The 19,130-nt window shown below is 45.9% G+C and overlaps 1 protein-coding gene across 2 annotated transcripts in view; it reads right to left on the bottom strand.

The window, feature by feature from the left end:
* The window catches only part of LOC111970486 (stathmin-3-like), a 118,292-nt gene that overhangs the window by 18,560 nt on the left and 80,602 nt on the right, over positions 1–19,130 (bottom strand). Inside the window, exons 1-2 of one of the 2 annotated variants that reach the window (XM_023997252.2) lie at positions 16,355–16,946; positions 9,045–9,098 (exon numbers count right to left, since the gene is read on the bottom strand). In XM_023997252.2, the coding sequence (XP_023853020.1) occupies positions 9,045–9,063 (19 nt within the window). In that variant the 5' untranslated portion in view covers positions 9,064–9,098; positions 16,355–16,946. Of the gene's footprint in view, positions 1–9,044; positions 9,099–16,354; positions 16,947–19,130 lie in introns of those variants that run through there. The other variant, XM_023997253.2, reaches the window with a different exon arrangement.

The raw sequence follows: 19,130 nt of genomic DNA, 5'->3' as shown, positions 1-19,130 counted from the left end.
AGAACTCAGCTTTATTTGTTACCTCTGTGAGCTCTATTAAAACAGAACTACAGCGTATATTGTTTATGTCTGTGAGCTCTATTAAAACAGAAACTAAGCTGTAATATTGTTATGTCTGTGAGCCTATTAAAACAGAACTAAGCTGTATATTGTTATGTCCTGTGAGCTCTATTAAACAGAACTAAGCTGTATATTGGTTATGTCTGTGAGCTCTATTAAAACAGAACTAAGCTGTATATTGTTAGTCCTGTGAGCTCTATTAAACAACAGAACTAAGCTGTATATTGTTAGTCTGTGAGCTCTATTAAAACAGAACTAAGCTATATTGTTATGTCTGTGAGCTCTATTAAAACAGAACTAAGCTGTATATTGTTATGTCTGTGAGCTCTATTAAAACAGAACTAAGCTGTATATTGTTATGTTCTGTGAGCTCTATTAAAACGAACTAAGCTGTATATTGTTATGTCTGTGAGCTCTATTAAAACAGAACTAAGCTGTATATTGTTTGTCTGGTGAGCTCTATTAAAACAGAACTAAGATGTAATTTGTTAATGTCTGTGAGCTCTATAAAACAGAACTAAGCTGTATATTGTTATGTCTGTAAGCTCTATTAAAAACGAACCTAAGCTGTATATTGTTACTTCTATGAGCTCTATTAAAACAGAACTAAGCTTTTATTTTGTTTACTCTGTGAGCTCTTTAAAACAGACCCAAGCCTGTATCTGTCTATGGTCTGTGAGCTCTATTAAAACAGAACTAAGCTGTTTATTGTTATGTCTGTGAGCTCTATAAACCAGAACTAAGCTGTATATTGTTACGTCTGTGAGCTCTATTAAAACAGAACTAAGCTGTATATTGTTATGTTTGTGAGCTCTATAAAAACGAACTAAGCTGCATATTGTTTACGTCTGTGAGCTCTATTAAAAAGAACTAAAGCTGTATATTGTTACGTCTGTGAGCTCTATTAACAGAACTAAGCTGTATATTGTTATGTTTGTGAGCTCTATTAAAACAGAACTAAGCTGTATATTGTTACGTCTGTGAGCTCTATTAACAGAACTAAGCTGTTATTTGTTACCCTCTGTGAGCTCTATTAAAACAGAACTAAGCTGTATATTGTTATGTCTGTGAGCTCTATTACAACAAACTAAGCTGTAATTGTTATGTCTGTGAGCTCTATTAAACAGAATAAGCTGTATATTGTTACCTTTGTGAGCCTATTAAAACAGATCTGAGCTGCAGAGGACATTTTGGTAATCATGTCAGCCTCTCGGCCCCAGGCTGAAAAACATGTCATTTCACTGCAAAGATTGCCGCAACTGTAGCCTCACTGTTGTTACAAAGGAGAGAGAAGAGTGAGAGAGAAGAGACTAAACAGACTACACCTCTCTCTCTCTCAATGATGGCTGAGAGCCTATGGATCTATGAAATACTGTTTATTGTTACGTACCTAATGTGAAAAAGGAGACTTGAAAACTAAACCTCTTTGGAAAACTGAACGCCTAACGAACACCTACTGTGGGAGCTGTAAGTCATTATTCCCCCAAATACTTCAAAATGGCCCTAAACAGAACTAAGCTGTATATTGTTATGTCTGTGAGCTCTATTAAAACAGAACTAAGCTGTATATTGTTACCTTTGTGAGCTCTATTAAAACAGATCTGAGCTGCAGAGGACATTTTGGTAAATCATGTCCAGCCTCTCGGCCCCAGGCTGAAAACATGTCATTTCACTGCAGATTGCCCAACTGTAGCCTTCACTGTATGTTACAAAGGAGAGAGAGAGTGAGAGAGAGAGAGACTAAACAGACTACACCTCTCTCTCTCTCAATGATGGGCTGAGAAGCCTATGGATCTATGAAATACTGTTTATTGTTACGTACCTAATGTGAAAAAGGAGGACTTGAAAACTAAACCTCTTTGGAAAAAACTGAACGCCTAACGAGACACCTACTGTGGGAGCTGTAAGTCATTATTCCCCCAAAATACTTCAAAATGGCCGCCTTGTATACCAGGTCATTTTAAGGGTGCTGACTAGGTTGAATACAGCTATGACCAGAATTGACTTTTTAGGAGGTTAAGAGAACGTACGCAGCAGGTTAGGAGAATTAACGTAGCAGGTTAGGAGACTGGGGTTAAGGTTAGGAAAAGGGTTAGGGTGTTACACGGAGTGGAACAGGGAAACCCAAGAGCAGACTCAGACGAGGAGACTGGGATGAAGTAACCAAGGTATTTATTGAAACACAGGGGGAAGATGGAGTGCAGGCCAGGGGAAGCTCGGGTGGGTTGCAGGAAACCAGGTGCGGAGGCTGAGGCTGGAGTGGGAGGGGTTGGGACAGGGTAAGCAGGTCCGGAGGGGAATCCAAGGGAGCTGTAGAGTGGGGAATCCAKGRCAGAGTAGCAGGATGAGGAGACGTGGGACTGGAGACAGGGACCAGAGTCAGAGTGGGAAGAATTGTAGCGGAGAGGAAAACTGTGTCAGGCAAGGAAAACAGGCACAACAGGATAACAGGATCTAAATAGTAACAAACGGCTAGAAACATATACTGACTGATCAGAGATTACAATCTGGCAGTGTGGAAGTGGCAGGACTGAGTATTTGTAGAGGTCTTGCTTATGGAACAGGTTGCAGCTGGTGGGGATCTGCTCTGACTCCAGCACACCTGTCTCCGACCACACAATCACACACACAAAGAGAGAGTGAGAGGGTGAGAGTACTGGGGGAGTGGCGGCAGGTCAAGGAGGCACAGGATGAGCAGTAGAGGGTGTGGCAGGAGCAGATGTAACAGTACCCCCCTCTACACGCCCGACCAGGCTTATCTGGGTGTGAGGGATAGGAATCACGTAAGAGGGAGGGGTCCAGAATGTGATGGCGGGGCACCCAGCAGCGCTCCTCCTGCCCGTATCCTTCCCAGTCCACCAGGTACTGTCAGCCGCGAGCCTGATGGCGCACATCCAAAAGCCACCGGACGGTATAGGCAGGGTGGTCATTGATGAGCCGAGGGGGTGGAGGAGCTGCTGCAGGAGGAGACGGGATGAGAGCAGACATGTTTAATCAGGGATACATGGAAGGTAGGATGGATCCTGAGAGAGGCTGGGAGTTTCAAGCGCACAGCAGAGGTGTTAATGACACGGTCAATTTCAAAGGGACCAATGAATCGGGGGTAAAGTTTATTCGATGCCACCTTGTCTGCGGTAAGGATGCTGCTAAACGACTCTTGTCCCTCCATCAAGGCCCTCGTAGTGTTGCTGAGATGGCATGTGAGTTTCTTACCCTTGCCGCTGAGATCGGCTGGAATGAGGAGGCCCTTCAGAGAGCATTCCAGAACGCGCTCACTGAGACCATCAAGGACGAGTTGGTGTCCAGGGATGAGCCTGATGGACTCAATGAACTCCTCTCTCTCACCATCTGCATCAACAACCGTCTCTGGGAGCATCGGAGTGAGAGAGTAGGTAGGGTTGCATGTACCATAACATCTGCTTCAGCGCCTTGTCCTCCTTCTCCAACTGCATCCCTTACCTAGGCTCTTCCTAATCCTGAATCCGTCTCTCTCCAGAGGAGAGGCAGCGTGCGAATCGGCGCTAGGAGCTGCCTATACTGTGGCCAGGTTGGTCACTTTGTTTCCACTTGTTCCCTGCGTCCAGCAAAAGAGGGGGCTCGGCAGTAATGGGGGATATACTGTTGAGCCAAATCGCCTGCCCATCTTCTCCCCGACCCCTGCTTGAAGGCAACCTTGTGTGGCAGAGCCAGGCTTTTCCTCTGTCTGCTCTCATCGATTCGAGAGTCAACGGGAGCTTCCTGGACCAAGGTCTCGGTACCCGGTTGGGCTTGGACACTGTCCCACTCGATTCACCCCTCRATGCCAACGCTCTCAATGCACAGCTCCTTGCCCGTGTCTGTGAGAGAACCGCCCCTGTCATCCTGCGTCTCTCTGGAAACCACCAGGAAAAGATCAGTTTCCACATAATCGACTGTACTTACTCCCCCCTGGTTCTTGGACATCCATGGTTAAAGCTACACAACCCACAAATTGACTGGACCGCTGGAATGGCAACCCCTTGGAGTTCATCTTGTCACTCTAATTGTCTACATTCTGCCCTTGCCCTGCCTTGTCTGTGCCCCAGTTCATTCCAGAACCTCCAGACCTGTTATCAGTTCCTCCAGAGTATTGCGATCTAGCTCTTGTGTTCAGCAAGCACCGCGCCCTGTCGCTGCCGCCTCACCAGCCGTACTACTGCTCCATTGACCTCCAGCCTGGAGCTCCTCTTCTCAGTAGCCGGTTATTTAACCTCTCTCGCCCCGAGCAAGAGGCTCGGTACATCCAGGATTCTCTGGCTGCAGGACTTATCAAGCCATCTTCCTCCCCGATGGGTGCAGGGTTTTTCTTCGTGAAGAAGAAGGATGGGTCACTGAGGCCGTGCATAGACTTCAGTGGGCTGAATAATATCACAGTAAAGAACAAGTACCCCTTGCCACTCATCAGCTCTGCTTTTTCTCCCCTCCATGGTGCCACGGTGTTTACCAAGCTCGACCTCCGGAATGCCTACCACCTTGTCCGCATAAGAGAGGGGGACGAGTGGAAGACTGCGTTCAACACACCACTGGGTCACTTTGAGTATTTGGTCTTGCCTTTTGGTCTTACTAACGCCCCTGCTGTTTTCCAGAACCTAGTCAATGATGTGCTGAGGGATGTGATTGGACGCTTCGTTTTTGTCTATTTAGACGACATCCTGATTTTTTCCAAGGACCCTGAGGCTCACCAGCAACACGTTGGCCCAGTTCTTCAACGGCTGTTGGAGAATAAGCTTTTTGTTAAAGCCAAAAAATGTGAGTTCCATGCTGCCTCAGTGTCATTCCTGGGTTATATTATTGCACAGGGACTGTTACGTATGGACCCCGCCAAGGTCATGACAGTCACAGAGTGGCCTGCGCCCTCCAACCTGAAGCAGCTACAGCGTTTCCTGGGGTTTGCACATTTTTACAGACGTTTCATCCACAACTACAGCCGTCTGGCTGCACCTCTCACCACTCTCACCTCCACCTCCACTCCGTTCCACTGGACTCCTGAGGCAGAGGCAGCATTCCTGGAACACAAGCGTCACTTCACCTCCGCTCCGGTCCTTACTCAGCCTGACCCAGAACTCCAGTTCATTGTGGAGGTGGATGCCTCTGACACYGGGGTAGGTGCTGTTCTGTCTCAACATTACCCCTCTGATCAGAAGGTCCACCCATTTGCATTCTTTTCCCGTAAGCTCTCACCTGCAGAGAGAAATTTTGACATCGGAAACTGGGAACTCCTGGCAGTTAAGCTGGCTCTTGAGGAATGGCGTCACTGGCTGGAGGGCTCTGTCCTCCCCTTCATCGTGTGGACTGACCATAAAAACCTGTCCTACATCCAGACCGCCAAACGTCTGAACTCCTGGAAATCCAGGTGGGCCTTGTTCTTCGGTAGATTCAATTTCACACTCACTGATCACCCCGGTTCAAAGAATACCAAGCCTGATACCCTCTCCCGCCAGTTCAGCACCGACAACACAGGTACCGAGCCAGAAGCCATTGTGCCATCCACCTGCATTGTTGCCGCCGTTGCCTGGGAGATCGAGTCCTGTATCCTCCAGGCGCCGCAGAACCAGCCTGACCCGGGTAACGGTCCTAAGAATGCCACRTTTGTTCCAGATTGTGTTCGCTCTGAGGTTCTTCAGTGGGGCCATTCTACTCACCTCACCTGTCACCCTGGTATGAACCGGACCATCGCCTTCCTGTGTCAGCGCTTCTGGTGGCCCACCATGGAGAGAGATGTCTGGGAGTTTGTCTCAGCCTGCTCGGTTTGKGCTCGGAACAAAACCTCCACTAAACCCACTTCCGGGCTGCTGCATCCTCTTCCCTTACCCAGTCACCCCTGGTCACACATAGCTCTGGACTTCCTCACTGGCCTTCCCCCATCTAGCGGTAACTCCGTCATCCTCACCATTATTGACAGGTTTTCCAAAGTGGCTCACTTCATTCCCCTCTCCAAGCTCCCGTCCTCCAGGGAGACTGCGGACATGCTGGTGTACCATGTGTTTCGTCTGCATGGCATTGCCACTTACATCGTTTCCGACAGGGGACCCCAGTTTACCTCCCAGGTATGGAGATCCTTCTGTTCAGCTCTTGGTATCAATGTCAGTCTTTCTTCTGGATATCACCCCCAGACCAACGGCCAGATCGTACTGTTACGCGGAGTGGAACAGGGAAACCCAAGAGCAGACTCAGACAAGGAGACTGGGATGAAGTAACCAAGGTATTTATTGAAACACAGGGGGAAGATGGAGTGCAGGCCAGGGGAAGCTCAGGCGGGTTGCAGGAAACCAGGTGCGGAGGCTGAGGCTGGAGTGGGAGGGGTTGGGACAGGGTAAGCAGGAGGGGAATCCATATGGGACTGGAGACAGGGACCAGAGTCAGAGCGGGCAGAACTGTAGCGGAGAGGAAAACTGTGTCAGGCAAGAAAAACAGGCACAACAGGATAACAGGATCTAAATAGTAACAAACGGCTAGAAACGTAGACTGACTGAGCAGAGATTACGATCTGGCAGTGTGGGAGTGGCAGGACTGAGTATTTGCAGAKGTCTTGATTATGGAACAGGTTGCATCTGGTGGGGATCTGCTCTGACTCCAGCACACCTGTCTCCGCCCACACAATCACACACAGAGAGAGAGAGGGAGAGGGAGAGGGAGAGAGCGCTGGGGGAGTGGTGGCAGGTCAAGGAGACCTGTCATTCAAGCAGTAGAGGGCGTGGCAGGAGCWCATGTAACATAGGGTTTGTATTTGTATTTATTATGGATCTCCATTAGTTCCTGCCAAGGTAGTAGCTACTCTTCCTGGGGTCCAGTGAAATTAAGGCAGTCATTCAATTTTAATTGCATTAGCTAAACTGCTCTCTTAACCTGCTCTCCTAATCTAATCACAAACCATTTTCAGGTTGAAAATATAATTGACATATTTCAAGGCCTGTTTAGGAGATTAAGGAAATGTTTCAGTGATTCATGTTCAGAATGTGAACTCTTGTCTTGCTCGACAATCTGGGCAAAAATTAGACACAAATTCACGTGCATCTCTTTTCTCCTATAGTCTTTCCTTTTGACTCCCCACTGTGTGATAGTGGTGTGTTCAACCAGTAGCATATAACAATCTGTGTGTTTGAGAACAGGTCCAAACCACAAAAAGAGCATCACAAGCTGATTGATCTATGTTGATCAAGCGCTTCAATTTAATAAACAGATACTATGAACTTCCTATTAATAACATTATTTAAAATCTATATTTACCATGGTTTTAGCTAAAAGATCACTAATGTGAACGTACAGTATACTAGCCTCGTACAACCACCCTGAAGCTTTGAGAGCACAGCGGTCAGGATGACACTATACTCCCACAAAATACATTATTGACTGACAGGATATTGGTATGTATACGGATACTTTAGACATTCTTTTGACACTGTAACAACAGTAATGACAAGAAAGGATGATAATCCACATTGCCATAAGATGTTTACTACTTTTCCTGTGCTGAAAATATACTTCATCCGTAATACCTGTGCAGAGAACTGTTATTCTTTGATGAAAAAGTGGTGAAATTAGTATTGTTGTATTGCTGCCTGACTTTTAGCTGGATGCGTGGGAAATTATGCTTCCAGATCCTATAGCTGTTGTAAATGGGGTTCCTATTGTCTTTTTCCTCAATCAAGTGTGGAGCTATTATACTGTAGGTCAATGTTCAGACAGAGATGGGACTAATACACACAAAATCTGTGTGAACAGATGAATGGAAGGACAAGACCTAAAGAAGCTGCACAGAGCATGGAACACTGAGTTAGCGCTGGTTAACCCTCGTGTTAATGTGGTGGCCGATGGGGGTTGCAATAGGCCATCAATTGTTTATTTAAGGAACATTTTTGTATTTTAAATACAAGGTTGCAAATTACAATTCATAATAACAGAAATGTTGGATTTAACTTTTAGGGCTGAACATGAACTGACATTCTATGTACATGGCTAATTGGGTGGGGTAATCATGTCAGAGATTACTGCAAATTACCCGCACGCCAACTTAAACCATTAGGCCTTTCAAAGACAATTCATTCACTATCATATTCAACACACTTTAAAATGCCCCCCCCCCCCCCCCCCCCCCACACACACACACACACACACACACACACGCACACACACGCACACACACGCACACACACAGGCACACACACACACATACACAGGCACAAAAGTGAAATGTCATGATCACGAATGCCATCAAAAGAGGGATTAGCAAATAATGGTCAGTATCAGACTATATCGAATCAGATGAATTCAATATCATCTTTTGTATCCGATACTGTACCATAGTTTTGTCAGAGGTTTACACCCCTAGTGATTCCTATATAATGAACTGTATAGGACCTAGAATTTGAACTGTATAATTTGCCGCGTGTACTGCAAGCCTCAATGTGAGCTTCCTTTTTTACTGCTTCAGATCTGCATCATCAAGCCGGCATTTTACCAGCAGTCACACCTTGGCCGCGTCACAAATGGCCCCTCAATACCCCCTGGGGCCSTAGTCAAAGGTAGTGCATTACATAAGGAATAAGGTACCATTTGAGACGCAGCCCTTGGTATGACTGGAGGCAAATCCCTGAGATCTCTAATCACAAATAGAAACCATCTGATCCCCTGAAATAATCCACACATGGTCATTTTTGAGAGACATACTCAGTTTCAACATACAACCTTTAGAAGCACTCAAATGATTGATGAATGGTGGAATTTGATCTGGCCAGACATTAGATCAAACAAAAAACGCTCTGAAGATCTATTTTACATGTAAAAAAAAAAATGACATTTAAAATGAAGAACCTATTTGAGTAATACATATCAAAATACACCCCACCCATCAGCACATCTCCAATAACATCTAGATATTCCATCTAAAACCATACAACAGAAAGATTTCATCTGATAAATACATATCCCCCCATTTTATAAACGATAGGTTGTAACATATGCCTTACCTGATACAGTGCTGGACATGGTTGCTGGAGATGGAGGCGAGAGCAGGATGTTGCCTGATGGAGGAGAAGAGAGAATGTGAGCGAGGAGGAGGAGAAGGAGAGAGAGAGGGCTGAGTGTATATATCTGCCCACGAGTGGCGCAGTGCACAAGCCTTTCTGCGTGGCTGCGTTAACATAGTGCAGCCGGCTCAGCACTAGGGGCTGCTGCAACCTTGGGCGAGTGGGGGGGGGCACATACATACCCTGTTCAAAGGCACATACAGTAAATATTTGTCTTGCCCATTCCCCACTGAATAGCACCATACTACACAATCCACGTCTCCTCTCCTTCATCTACATGATTTAAGTGGGTTTAATCAAGTGACATCAATAGGGATCATAGCTTTCACCTGGATTCACCTCTGGTGTAGTCGATGTCATAGAAGAGCAGTTGCTTTAATGTTTTGATACTCAGGGTATGAGAATGGATACATTTAATCATGCAATAAGTGGCCACTTGAATTGGTTATTTTGTGTTTATTTCACCAAGATGATCACCGCTATACCAGTGGTGTAAAGTACTTAAGTAAAGATAATTTAAAGTACAACTGAAGTAGTTGTTTTGGTATGTGTACTTTTACTATTTATATTTTTGACAACTACTTTGCTGTCACTATATTCCTAAAGAAAAATTATTACTTTTTACTCCGTACATTTTCCCTGACACACAAAAAGTACTCGTTACATTTTGAATGCTTAGCAGGACAGAAAATGGTCAAATTCTCAAACTTATCAAGAGAACATCCCTGGTCATCCCTACTCTCTCTGGATCTGGCAGACTCACAAACAATCAATCAATCAATCAATTTTATTTTATATAGCCCTTCGGACACAGCTAATATCTCAAAGTGCTGTACAGAAACCCAGCCAAAACCCCAAACAGCTTAGTAATGCAGGTGTAGAAGCACGTGGCTAGGAAACTCCCTAGAAGGCCAAAACCTAGGAAGAAACCTAGAGAGGACCAGGCTTATGAGGGGTGGCCAGTCCTCTTCTGGCGTGGCCGGGTGGAAGATTATAACAGAACTAATGCCAAAGATGTTCAAAAAATGTTCATAAGTGACAAGCATGGTCAAATAATAATCATGAATAATTTTCAGTTGGCTTTTCATAGCCGAAACACAAATGCTTCATTTGTAAATTATGTCTGAGGGTTGGATTGTGAACTTGGCGATCCGTAAATTWAAAAAACAAGACAATTGTGCCATCTGGTTTGCTTTAATATAAGGAATTTTAAATTATTCATACTTTTACTTTTACTTTTGATACTTAAGTATATTTTAGCAACTACATTTACTTTTGATACCTAAGTATATTTAAAAACAAATACTTTTAGACTTCTACTGAAGTATTATTTTCTTTGGTGACTTTCACTTTTACTTGAGTCATTTTCTATTAAGGTATCTTTACTTTTACTCAAGTATGAGAATTCAGTACTTTTTCCAACACTGACTATACACGTCAGCTACTACAGTGACTGAAATGACTGCAACAATTAACAAATCAAATCAAATTGTATTTGCCGAATACAACCTTACTATAACAACACAAGGCGAGACCCAGATGCAGACACAGGAGGCAGATGGTTCGAGTCTGCTATTTATTGAACAACGAGGATCAGGTAAGAGACAGGTCGAGGACAGGCAAGCATTCATAACCAGGCCAGAGTCCATACGGTACAGGGTGGCAGGCAAGCATTCATAACCAGGCCAGAGTCCATACGGTACAGGGTGGCAGGCAGGCATTCATAACCAGGCCAGAGTCCATACGGTACAGGGTGGCAGGCAGGCTCGAGGTCAGGGGCAGGCAGAATGGTCAGGCAGGCGGGCTCAGTGTCAGGGCAGGCAGAATGGTCAGGCAGGCGGGCTCAGTGTCAGGGCAGGCAAAAGGTCAGAACCGGAAGGACTAGAAAAGAAAGACTAGGAAAAACAGGAGCTAGGAAAAACGTTGGTTGACTTGGCAAGACAAGACGAACTGTCAAGAAGCAGTACCGGCTAGGTTGGGTTGTGTTTCGGAGGACGCATGGCTCTCGACCTTCGCCTCTCCCGAGTCCGTACGGGAGTTGCAGCGATGAGACAAGACTGAAACTACTACCAATTGGATACCACGAAATTGGGGAGAAAAAAGGGGTAATCAAAATAAAATAAAATGTAAAAAAAATAATAATAATACACTGAGGGTAATAGGGAAGATGGGTGACACCTGGAGGGGGGAAGAGATAATCACGAGGACAGGTGTGACACTTACAGTGAAATGGTTACTTACAAGCCCTTAACCAATGCAGTTTTAAGAAAAATACCTAAAAGAATAAGAAATAAAAGTAACAAATAATTAAAGAGCAGCAGTAAAATAACAATAGTGAGGCTATGTACAGGGGGTACCGGTACAGAGTAAATGTGCGGGGGCACCGGTTAGTCGAGGTAATATGTACATGTAGGTAGAGTTATTAAAGTGACTATTCATAGATAATAACATAGAGCAGCAGCGTGAAAGAGGGTGGGCAATGCAAATAGTCTGGGTAGCCATTTGATTAGATGTTCAGGAGTGTCATGGCTTAGGGGAAGAAGCTGTTTAGAAGCCTCTTGGACCTAGATGTGCTCCAATACCGCTTGCGTGCTGTCTGAAACAAAAAAGCATGACATGTTGGCGCAAGAGCATTTGTATGATTGATGCCAGCAAGCATTTGGCCTCCCTGGATAAAAATCTATTCAAATTAGCCAATCAGGAGAGGCCAGTTTGGATTTGGCTTCACACCAATCAAATCACATTATAAGCAAAACATCATCACTGTCAGAAAAACGTGTCGGACACTCGTCGGATGTGGCAGGGCTTGCAAACTATTACAGACTACAAAGGGAAACACAGCCGTGAGCTGACCAGTGACGCAAGCCTACCAGACAATTTAAATTACTTCTATGCTCGCTTCGAGGCAAGCAACACTGAAGCATGCATGAGAGCATCAGCTGTTCCAGAAGACTATGTGATCACGCTCTCCGTAGCTGACTTACTYCGTGAGTAAGACCTTTAAACAGGTCAACATTCACAAGGCCGCAGGGCCAGACGGATTACCAGGATGTGTACTCGAGCATGCGTTGACCAACTGGAAAGTGTCTTCAATGACATTTTCAACCTGTCCCTGACTGAGTCTGTAATACCAACATGTTTCAAGCAGACCACCATAGTCCCTGCGCCCAAGAACACTAAGGTAACCTGCCTAAATGACTACTGACCCACAGCACACACGTCTGTAGCCATGAAGTGCTTTGAAAGGCTGGTCATGGCTCACATCAACACCATTATGACAGAAACCCTAGATCCACTCCAATTTGCATACCGCCCCAACAGATCCACAGATGATGCAATCTCTATTGTACTCCACACTGCGTTTTCCCCACCTGGACAAAAGGAACATCTATGTGAGAATGCTATTCATTGACTACAACTCAGCATTCCACACCATAGTGTCCTCAAAGCTTATAACTAAGTAAAGACCCTGGGACTCCCCAGATGGTAAGGGTAGGTAACAACACATCCGCCACGCTGATCCTCAACACGGGGGCCCCTCAGGGGTGCGTGCTCAGTCCCCTCCTGTACTCCCTGTACACGCAGGACTGCATGGCCGGGCACGACTCCAACACCATCATTAAGTTTGCCGACGACACAACAGTGGTAGGCCTGATCACCGACAACGATGAGACAGCCTATAGGGAGGTCAGAGACCTGGCCATGTGGTGCCAGGATAACAACCTCTCCCTCAACGTGATCAAGACAAAGGAGATGATTGTGGACTACAGGAAAAGGAGGACTGAGCACTCCCCCATTCTCATTAACGGTGCTGTAGTGGAGCAGGTTGAGAGCTTCAAGTTCCTTGGTGTCCACATCACTAACAAACTAACATGGTCCAAACACACCAAGACAGTTGTGAAGAGGGCACGACAAAGCCTATTCCCCCTCAGGAGACTGAAAAGATTTGGTATGAGACCTCATCCTCAAAGAGTTATACAGCTGCACCATCGAGAGCATCCTGACTTGTTGCATCACCGCCTGGTATGGCAACTGCTCGGCCTACGACCGCAAAGCAATACATAGGGTACTGCGTACGGCCCAGTATATCACTGGAACCAAGCTTCCTGCCATCCAGGACCTCTATACCAGGCAGTGTCAGAGGAAGGCCCTAAAAATGGTCAAAGACAGCCACCCTAGTCATAGACTGTTCTCTCTGCTACCGCACTGCAAGCGGTACTGGAGTGCCAAGTCTAGGTCCAAGAGGCATCTTAACAGCTTCTACCCCCAAGCCATGAGACTCCTGAACAGCTAATCAAATGACTACCCAGACTATTTGCATTGTCGTCGTCCCCCCTCCCCCCCCCTTTACTCGGCTGCTATTCTCTGTTTGTTATCTATGCATAGTCACTTTACCTCTACCTACAGTACATGTACATATTACCGAAATTATGTCGACTAACCTGTACCCCTGTACCCCCTGTATATAGCCTCGCTACTGTTACTTTACTGCGGTCTTTATTTATTTATTTGTTTAATTTTTTACTTACCTATTTTTTATTAACACTTWTTTTTCTTAAAATTGCATTGTTGGTTAAGGGCTTTTCACTTTAAGGTCTAAAACTGTTGTATTTGGCACAAGTGCAATTTGATTTGATTAGATTTGACATTTACAAATTGCAAGTGTAGAGGGCAGGAGTACAACCTCAAGCAGTTATTTAACCATGTTATGGTGTGCTATTGGTTTACCAGTTGAGGTGAGGAAACCACGATGTTGCCACAGGGTTCCAAAAATGCTACAGACACCAAAAGCGTACTGAGAGTCAGCATACACTGTGAGGGATTTTCCCTTTCCCAACACACATGCGCTTGTAAGAGCAAAAAGCTCTGCTGCCTGTGCAGAGAAGTGGGAGGGCAGTCTAGCTGCCTCTTCAATACTGTGGGGTGTACATACAGCATAAGATGCAACTGGATCACCTGAAGAAGAACGTTAAGCACAACCATCCCCGAAATAGATTGAATCACTGCTAGGAATTGGCACATCTTGGAGATCAGGGTGTGGTTTACACAAGAGGTCAACCACCTCACTGCAGTCATGTGCATCACCGTCAGACTGTGTGGGGAGTAAGGTTGCAGGGTTTAAGACAGTGCAGCGTTTCAGAGTAACTTGGGGCATTGTCAATAACACGTTCTTCCAATGTAACAGCCTTGCGGGGGTGAGTTGTTCTGTCCTTGCCTGTGAGATAAGGAAGAAGACAGAATGAAGCACATGAACAGTCAATGGCCGCATAGCTACAATGTCAGCACAGGCCAACACTGCCTCCGTTGCTGCCGCCACAGAGCGGAGGCAAGGGAGCAGTGCACGCGCGACAGTATGGAGACGTTTCCAGTAGAAACCAACAGGTCTCATCTTACCACAGTTTGTGTCAGTACTGATTAAATAAACCCATTATTTTCTGAAACGAACAAATGGAAAGGTTTGGAGTGATCAGATAACCCCAAACAAGGCGACAACGAGAGTGCCCGTTTAAGCCAAATTAGCGCTTTTTCACCATCTTTAGTGCACTCAAACTGATCCCCCATGGCCAAGGGTTTCAAATGAATGAGATCAGAGAGAAGTTGAACAATTTCAAAGTAATCAATTAACCACACTCTACAATAGCCTGTCATTCCCAGCAGTGACAACATCTGTTATTTTGTACTTGGTTTAGGAACACTGTCCGTAGCCAAACTCCTGCCCCCTGGTGTAATCACATGGCATAAATACTTGACAGTTTGTTGGACACATTGAATTTTTTTTTCAGGTCTTGTGGCCATCATCAGCTAGGAGTTTTAGCAGTGCAACAGTATCAATTTCACATGATGATTCTTTGTCAGGAGAGYAAAGAAGGAGGTTGTCAATGTACTGAACAAGAGTGCTCCCTTTAGGGGGCACAAATGACAGCAAGTTGGCGTTCATTGTGGGGGGGCTTGCAACGTAACCTTGGGGCAGAACCGCCCACTGATAGCGCTGTCTTTGAAAAGAAAACGCAAACTAGTACTGAGAATCTGGGTGCACAGGAATGCTAAAAAATGTATTAGCCAAATCAACAACTGTTAACCAATTTGAATCTGGCGGGACAGAAGAAAGGATAGTGGCTGGATTTGACACAACTGGGGCCCTGGCATACACTGCATCGTTAACAGCTCTAAGATCTTGTACTATTCTCATTTCACCAAATGCTTTTCTAACAGGTCAAATTGGCGTGTTGCAAAGTGATGACGTACAGGATGACAACAGCCCTCCTGCTCAGAATTGAGGTCAGGATTTTGCCAATGCCTGCCTCTGCCTACTTATGCAAGGGATACTACGCTTTGTGGGGTCAATATGTGCCTTTAGGAGAGACGGTCACAGGCGTTGCTCCTCTCATCTTCCCTATGTCATATTCATCCTTTGCCCATAAACAGTCCGAAACCTGAGACAACAGTGTGCTGTCAGGGGCGGGCTGGTTAGGTGCAAGGGGAACAGGAACTTCATTGTCCCATCTGTGCACTGCGTGCATGCCCCAACCACAGAGGAGAATTCTCTCCCATCTGGCTGAGCCTCCCAATCCATTGCCAACCTCAAGCCCCTCACCCATGTACCAAATTCTTCCCATTTGGTATCCTTTATCTTGGAGATAGAGATATGGGGAACTGATTGGGGCACAGAGAAACACTGTTGCTGTTCAATGGTTACATCAGCTACCACACCCAAAGTTCCTTCATACAAATAACATATTTTCAACTCTTCCTGCTCTTTCTCATAATGCCACAGTGATTGAAACAAATGGCTCTTCGACCATGACTAAATTTGGCAGTGCAGTGTRAGTGGTCAGACTTAGTTTGGCCTGGTCGAGCAAATGCATTCAGTGGGTCAAAAGGGTYAGAAAAGTCMCATGAATAATACCAATCGTGGCCTGGTACCCATTAAATTTACAGGACAGGTAGGACAATAAACAAAAGTTTTATCACCAAGTTTGACCAAGAGAGGTTTAATAATAAGGTTCTCTACCATTGGATTGCCAGATCCCCCAATGGTCTTTATTACATATTTTGACAACAGAACTTTTAAATTGTTACATTTAGATAAAATAGAAATGGTTGGCCCTGAATCAACCAGGAAGGAATTATTCACACCGCCCACACACACATTCATMTTAGGTGAATCTGCACAGTTAGAAGATAAAATGGGATACTCCCCAAAGTGGCATTGTTGGCTGTCTTTTCCTTCTACTTCCTCCTCATCCTACCTCGAGTTTCCCCCTCTACCCTGCGGGTTAGACGCTGTCACATGTGGTGGTGATGGATAGCAGGTATCATTGTCCTCAGCTTCATTGTAACCACCCATAGCACSCCTGTTCTGGGGGCAATTTCTTGAAATGTGGCCAGGCTGTTGACAGTTATAACACCTCCATGGCCCTCTTCCTCCTTCACCTCTTCCTCCTCCACGGCCCCTTCCTTTTCTTGCTCTTCCAGCCCCACTTCCTCTTCCTTTGTCTCCCGAGTTCCCTATGTTCCCTTCCTCATAAAACATCAGCTGGGCACTTGCCAGTTTCTTCTGTTGTTCCTCCCTTCCTGCAGCTTGTGTACAGCATGTGGCCAGACTGTAGTCTGGGGATGAGATTATGGTGGAAAACTGGGTCACCATTGTGCCCCTCTATGAGGGGGAGGGGGAAGATCCTTCATGATGTCCATCCTTTCTCCCATTTCCCAATTCCGCTGGACTAGGATGGTTGGAGCGGCGTTCGCGTCATGACCCGCCACTGGATGTGGTATTGAAGGGAAACAGTGCGGCAGAGGGTGGTGTGAAAACAGGAGGGGGAGGGTTGTAAATCTGGATAAAGTTCACAAGTCATTTCGGTGACTAGTCGCTCGGGAGGCGGTCCTGAGGTGTCGTAATTCTACTCTGGAACTCAGTGTGTATGGTGTCTCACAGCCCTTTGTCTCCCACCACTGTGTGACTGTTGCCTTTTTGTTTCACAGCCTTAATGTCTATCACGTGGGCGTGTGAGCGAATGGGTTATTGAGCAACAACGCAAATACCACAATATGGCTTTTTTACTGGCTTGCCTTCCCCAGTGATTTTACCCAGGCACCACTACTACATACATGACTGAAGACATCACAAGGGTCTTAATACGGTACGCRAGATGAGATATTCATTTGACAGACATAAATTATGAATATTCCTATGGGAATTCAAATAGGTTGTGCCTTCAATTCAATACAACTGTATCAAACCAGTCATGGATATTATGGTGGCATTGTCAGAGCATACAATCTTATACTGTACACAATGACATTAATATATTCAACTCAAACCTACTCATACAACTCAAGCTGTGTCTACACTTGACACTCACATGCGACTTCTGCTATCAGAATACAAAGACCGCATTGAAAAGACAGGTCTAGACGCACAAAGTTGCATTGTGGCTGGATTGTGCTCAGATTTGGCTGACCACTTCAGAAAGTGATCAGGGATGCATCGTGTGCAGATTCATCCTCAATCTGGAAGCAATCAGGCTAGCGAAAGCTCATACAGTTGGAAAGCTGGTCTCAGAGCATTTAATATTATTCTGTATGTAAATCTGGAGACACTCCATTTAGTATGATACACTCTTAGAAAAAAAGGTGCTATCTAGAACCTAAATGTTTGTCCGCCGCTGTTGTTGTACCTGGGGGAGAGCCCGGTCGGCACKCATCAAGACCACCTCCTGGTATCGGCGACAAGCGGATCGCCATTGGACGCCGGCTCCCCGGTATCGTCTTGAGTAGAAGGAATGGCTATCCACCCGGGATCTGCCCCTCCGGGTGGAATCACGCAAACTCTCCCCCCGGATTATCGGCCCGTTCCCCATCTCCAAGATCATTAGCCCCTCTGCTGTTCGTCTTCCGTTGCSCCGTATCCTTCGTATACATCCCACTTTTCATGTGTCCAGAGTCAAACCCATGTCTCACAGCCCTTTGTCTCCCATTTCCAGCTCCTGCTTTTTCCAGTTTCTCTTTTCTCGCCCTCCTGGTTGTGACCCTTGCCCTTCCTGACTCCGAGCCCGCCTGCCTGACCACTCTGCCTGCCCCTGAGCCTGAGCCTGCCTGCTGACCTGTACCTTTGCCCCCCTCTGGATTACCGACCTCTGCCTTACCCTGACCCTGCCTGCCGCCCGGTACCGTTGCCCCACCACTGTTTACGGACCCCTGCCTGCCTTGACCTATCTATAGCCTGCCCTTGCTGGTATATTAAACTATTGTTTATTCGATGTGTTTTGCATCTGGGTCTTACCTTCATACCTGATAAATAYAACTTATGTGACTTGTTAAGCCCATTTTACTCCTGAACTTAGTTAGGCCTGCCATAACAAAGTGGTTGAATTCTTATTGACTCAAGACATTTAATATTGAMWTTTTTTATTCATTTGTAAAATTCTCGAAAAACATAATTCCACTTTGGCCTCCCGAGTGGCGCTGCGGTCTAAGGCACTGCATCACTAGAGACCCGGGTTCGATCCCAAGCCGTGACCGGGAGACCCATGAGGCGGCGCACAATGGGCCAGTGTCATTTGGGTTAGGGGAGGGTTTGGCTGGCCAGGATTTCCTTGTCCTATCGCGCTCTAGTGACTCCTTGTGCCGGGCCGGGCACCTGCAAGCTGACTTTGGTCGCCAGCTGGACGGTGTTTACTCCAACACATTGGTGTAGCTGGCTTCCGGGTTAAGCGAGCAGTGTGTCAAGAAGCAGGGCGGCTTGGCATAGTCATGTTTCGGAGGACACAAGGCTCTAGACCTTCCCCTCTCCCGAGTCCGTAGGGGAGTTGCAGCGATGAGACAAGACTAACTATCAATTGGATACCACGAAATTGTGGAGAAAAAAAAATCCACTTTGGCATTATGGGGTATTGTGTTTAGGCTAGTGATCCAACTGCGTTTTTTGGAGAGATGAGTTTGGATTGCTCTGCCATATAGCGCGCTTCTGTCTATTTGGGCTGGTAATCCTGTCTAACAMAGCTTTATATATATATATATAAACTC

This window comes from Salvelinus sp. IW2-2015, linkage group LG11 (assembly GCF_002910315.2).
Source record: "Salvelinus sp. IW2-2015 linkage group LG11, ASM291031v2, whole genome shotgun sequence".
NCBI classification, from domain to species: domain Eukaryota; kingdom Metazoa; phylum Chordata; class Actinopteri; order Salmoniformes; family Salmonidae; genus Salvelinus; species Salvelinus sp. IW2-2015.
Note: the sequence above shows the minus strand (reverse complement) of the source record. Positions and strands in the feature narration are given on the sequence as shown.